This window comes from Atta colombica, unplaced genomic scaffold (assembly GCF_001594045.1).
Source record: "Atta colombica isolate Treedump-2 unplaced genomic scaffold, Acol1.0 scaffold2, whole genome shotgun sequence".
NCBI lineage: Eukaryota > Metazoa > Arthropoda > Insecta > Hymenoptera > Formicidae > Atta > Atta colombica.
Window position 1 is genome coordinate 1,190,072 of NW_017259293.1, and position 5,668 is coordinate 1,195,739.

Here is a 5,668-nt window from a genome sequence, read left to right on the forward strand (position 1 = left end):
ACACTGACTCTTCCAGCTTACAAATACCTGAATGTCGGAATCGTCGTGGGACTTGTATGTTTTGTGGAAATTGCAATTGACTACAACCAAGGTAACAACATAATCTTGCCTCGTGCAATGTGGCGGGCTTTCATCGAAAGACGCACAGATATTAAGCGATTCGTACAATCAATAGCACCATCATCATCGGTCCATGATCTTGTGATAGAAATAATAAAAATGCGTGATGTGAATAAATGTGCGATCAAATTAACACTGCGCGATACATATATGTGTCTGTATATGAAGCGTCAGTCAACCGTGCTCTTCATGTTCAAACTCGAATATTGCGTCGAGAACGTATACTCTGACTGATGAGCTATGCCAATATGTGCATATTGTCAATGAAAAATTTAAATATTTTGTAACACTTTTAGGTAAAAATTGTACGAGTATCATCGATAAATGTGATGTTGTAAATTTTTTGCGCAAAATTTTTAATAAAAAATCAAATATAGAGTGCGAGTTAATAGTTTATGCTTTAGATAATATTGTAAATACTGTGAAATCAAATGTACATTTTATTGCTAATCGGAAGCATGTGCTAAAAATTCGATTTAAAATTAACTAAATTAAATTAAAATTTCTGCTTATAAATCTTATAAGAATTATATATTGTAAAATTACGTTATCTATAAAAGTAAATGCATATTTAAACTATATATATCTGATGTATGACATTATTCATTCCTTTCTTATTATCGCAGCGCTCATTATTATCATATTACGCGCACCGCCAGCATCTTCGCGTTCCACGGTACTGCGACAGACGGTCACGACTCTATTAAACGTTCTCTCTATTTAAATCATTAAATAAAGAACATATGATAAAATATTTTTGTATGCAAGAAGAAGATACAACGGGAGTAACAACGTGGCGGAAAAGATAACGACACATAAGGGGAAGAGAGATAGTAAATATGTGTAGTAAGTGCAAGCCTTTGATACCGATGCATTTTTGGTAAGGACGGCGGGCGGCGGTGAAAAATACGGAACGTCATTACGTGTATCATGTAATCCATTTACTGAGGTCCTATATTTACATAAACAATGGACCCTAGTTATCCCATTTTTAGGAAAGGTGGGCGGCGGTGGAGATAAAGAAAATACGGAACGTTTAGCAGAATGTCATCACGCGACTATTATGTTTACATAATGCTTCGACCGGGGTGCTATATTTATATAAACAGCGATGCCGCCAGGGACCTTCCCCGCGCTGCCCTCTCTTCTGCGCCCTCGAGTACCCCAGCGTCTTTCCCTCGTGCCCCATACCTCCCCCACAATTAGAACCGGCCTCGAGGGGGTATCCACTAGCTGAAATATTATTCCACAGATTACGTGATTTCATATTTGTGATTTGATTTTATATGATTTCATTCTGATTACAAATAATTTTTTTTATTACATATGAAGTCATTTGGTAAAATATACGATTTTATTTAATTTTATACAATGATTTTTCGTAGTTGCATATGTAATTATCGGATTATACATAGAGATTTTATGTAAATTTTATAATGATTTCAAGAACTCTGTCCCAGGATTACATTAAGTGGATGCCCCCTCATTCGGTCTAGTATTCCTACTTAAATTCTTGGAATCTAAGACGTATGTGGTCTTTCTTTTTTTCTTAATTTACATTTTATGCTGTTTTCACTATCTTGTTGTTCACAAAATAGTTTTTTATCAGACACTTTATAAATGTGTAAATATGGATAAGAATGTAGATATATCAGAGTTGACTCTAATGCGAATCAATCTTTTTCTTGTATTTGTAATCGTACGAATCTGCTGAGAAAACGTCTTGAGAAATTGGAATAATTTATTTATTTATTTATTGTGCAATATGTACAAAATTGTGGTTACAGAGAAGAAAATTAAAACAAAATAAAATAAAATATAATACAATACATATGCACAAATGGTGAGACACCATCCAGCAAATAAGAATGGATTGAAATGAATTGAAATGGATTCAGATTTTCAGAAATATTGATTGATTGACAAATGTTAAAATAAATGCTTTTCAATACTGAATGCATTTTTATTCATTTATAGAAATTGCATGGAGCATATCTCTATGCCTTTCAATCTAAAAATAATATTAGCTTTTTTTATGCACAATACGTACATTGTGAATACTGTTCGTTTCACATTTTGAATAGGAAATGCAATTTTTCAATCCAATTGCATCCAATTGAATCTAATTGAATCCAATTAAATCCAATTAAATCTAAAAAAAGTATTCGCTATTTAAAATACGCATTCGGACAGAAAAAAATTTCTATCCATTTTAATCTATTCTCGTTTGCTGGGCAGCAAATCTGCTACCTACCAGAAAGAGAGTAACAAGATATAATCAATAGATGTTAAAAAGTCAATACTAATAAATAAATATATAATAATAATAAATAAATATGCAAAACTGAATACAACCTTAATTACAATGAAAGGCAAGATAATAACAAGTGAACAATACGCAAAATTGAATATATCCTTAAATTATAATGAAAAGAAAGATAATAATAAGTATAATACAATACATAACGGTAACAGATTAAAAGATGCAACGTAAGTGCGAAAGAAATAACCGCTAATCGAAATTTAATTTTGTTTTTATTTTTTTATTTATTGAGCAGACGGCAGTGGAGCGAGGTGCAACGGCAGCCGCGGCTGCGGCCGTCGAGGATTCGACCTTTCCGTCCGGAAGTCTGCATAGAGCGCGTAGGTCGGAGATGCTAAGGGAGAGAAAAGCGGAGAGAGAGAAGGAGCGCGAAAAAGAATGGAATAAGAATAAGGAACAGGAGAAATCGAGAGCGAGCGGCGAAAAGGTTTGACTAGTGGTCAATAGCGAGGAGGTAAAGAATTCTGTTTAATCTCACACGTTAATCACATAGGAATCTAAATTAACCTATTCCGTCATAATTATGTTTTTCTGTTGGCAGGTATGGTTGTGACAAAAACGGTGTCCCGTTAAAAGCAAGAAGACACGAAGAAAAGAAAGAAAAAAGGTTTTTAAAGACTCAAGTTGTATCCTTTAAAGGATAGGAGATTGTCTGTATTTGTATGAAACAGATCAAACTCATAGATCAATGTGATAGCGATATCTTCGTAATTATTAGATGTATGATATATCTCTTGCAATCAAAATGAATCTCAGACATATAAAAAAAGGAGATAGCGACAGCGAATATTTTGTTCGTTTTTATAACAACGATTATCGAAAGATCACAATTCTATCATACATTAATATCTTGTTTTTTCAAATATGAAAATTTTTCAACGCTCGAATGACACTCCACGTTACTGGCATAACAGCAAAATTATATTTAAAGAACAGAAATGTTAACATTGTTCCTGCCGTAATTTTTTTTACATAATTACTCATGTAAGATGTTTTTAAAACATCTCAACAATTATATATTTCAAAAAATTTTAACAAGAACAAAAGACTCTTCATTTTGAAAACAATATAAATAGTATATAGGGCATATAAGAATCAAACATAAAGAATTATTTTAAAATACGAAAATTCAAATCAAACATATATATAATATAATACTCTGAAGTTAATTAAAAATCAAATATATATTACATTTTTCAGTTTCTCGATTGAATCTTCTTCAGATATTCGAAAGAAAAATTGTATAATATATGTACGAGTGATATTACCATGATAAAATGCAATCGAAAAGATAAATGATATTATATACATAATAATGATGACCAGAGAAATGTTTCACAAAGAGACGGAAATTGCTCGCAAGCGGCTGGACGACACGTTGTTTAAAATTTCCCGATGTTCTGGTAAAAAGTCAAATTAGAAATAAAATAAATGGATTGTACAATAATAAAAATTAAGCAAATACGTCACTCTGATAGAAAAAACTCACTGACTGGCCATATAGTTAGGTATGTTTTATGTGTCAGAAGAAATGTGTTCGTCAATTATTATATATATAAATTATATATATAAATTATATATTAAGCGTCAATATTGATTGTGTTATAATAAAATAGCGATATCACAGACAATGTAGAAAAAAATTGATCACGATATAAAATTAATAGCGTATAAAATTAAAATTATTATATAAATATTATATATATAAATGTATTTAAAATAAGTATCGAGGTAAAAATATTGGGTTGTCTATTAACAATAACATATATTGGGTTATCCGGAAAGTTCGTGCCGATGTTGAAGGAAAATTTAAACGCAGAAAATTTAAATTTTAATTTACATTTATTAAATTATATAGGTTAGTCGGCGAACTTTCCGGATAACCCAATATATGTTATTGTTGATAGACAAAAATTGACTGAGGAATTAATAATAAATTAAAAATAATCTTAGTATTGCAATGTCAAATTTTGTTTATTATCAGTATGTATGCCCTATAGAGGCCATCAATATCCGTTTGTAGATTTTATTTTTATTTTTGTTGATGTTGGTTTTTTTGATATTTAACATTTCTGAAAAATCAATTTATTAAAACATATTTTTTCATCTAAAATTTTGATGTTATTCCAATCAGAGTTATATTCGTGTTGCAACCAACGTTCGGTTGTTACTGATCGAGCAGACGTTCCAGCGAATATGATTTTTACGTTCAGCGATCCTTGTTTTTAATTGCCTGCCTTGTCTATCCCATATATGTTGCATCACAATCATTACAACTGATTTTATAGACTACGTCATTTCTAGAAAGATGAAGTTGAGGGTCTTTATATACTTTAATATATTTTTGTAATTTATTAAAACTCTAAAAAAGATACCTTGATGTCACTCCCTATTAAATTTATTGAATTTTTCTGTCAAAGATGGAATAAAAGGAACCATGAATCACAATGGAGTTGTTAATTCATCTTTCTCCTCTGAATTATTATGCGAGACTGTTTCTCTTTTGTAGAATGCTTTTGACTTTGTTTATTGTAAAATAAGAGGTTAATCACTCTGTAATAGTATTTCAATTATCAGTGTTAAATTTTTTGTATGATATTCGGAATTAAAGAGTAAAAGAGTTTTTCCAAAGTAATAATTATTCCTCTTTTTTGAGACATAGAATGATTTGAGAAAAATTTGGAAATCTTCCTGAAAAGGTCGATTTGTAATACAATCGAAAGGACCCCACACTAATCTCTGGAAAAATGTCTTTCTGCGTATTTGATTAATTTTTATGTTGTAGTCCTCTTTCTGAACAAATGTCTCAATGGGCACAATTTAATTCTATGAGTTTCCGCGCTATAAGCCTTGAAAAATCCAGATTTTATATATAAAAGTAAAAAGGCTTTTCGATTCGGAATATATGACTCTCGGTCGAATGTTGTTACTTCCATAGTATTTAATGATTCCAAACTCTCTCTGGTGTGTGTGTGTGTGTGTGTTTGTGTGTGTGTGTGTGTGTTTGTGTGTTTGTGTGTGCGCGTGCGTGCGTGCACGCGCGTGTGTGTGTGTGCGTGTGTGTGTTTATATATATATATATATCGACATATAACATATACGTATATGTATATAACACAATGTATTATATTAGGTGTAGTAAAAAGAAATCCATTATTTTTGCATGAAATTGAAGGGAAAAATAATGGATTTCTTTTTACTACACCTAATATATATATATATATA

General features: G+C 30.9%; 1 protein-coding gene across 1 annotated transcript in view; it reads left to right on the plus strand.

Moving 5' to 3' along the window:
- The window catches only part of LOC108687086 (probable G-protein coupled receptor CG31760), a 99,665-nt gene extending 96,632 nt beyond the window's left edge, over nucleotides 1-3,033 (plus strand). Inside the window, exons 12-13 of the mRNA XM_018192690.1 lie at nucleotides 2,676-2,897; nucleotides 2,985-3,033. Of these exons, the coding sequence (XP_018048179.1) occupies nucleotides 2,676-2,876 (201 nt within the window). The 3' untranslated portion in view covers nucleotides 2,877-2,897; nucleotides 2,985-3,033. The remainder of the gene's footprint in view (nucleotides 1-2,675; nucleotides 2,898-2,984) is intronic.
- Nucleotides 3,034-5,668: the final 2,635 nt, after the last annotated feature.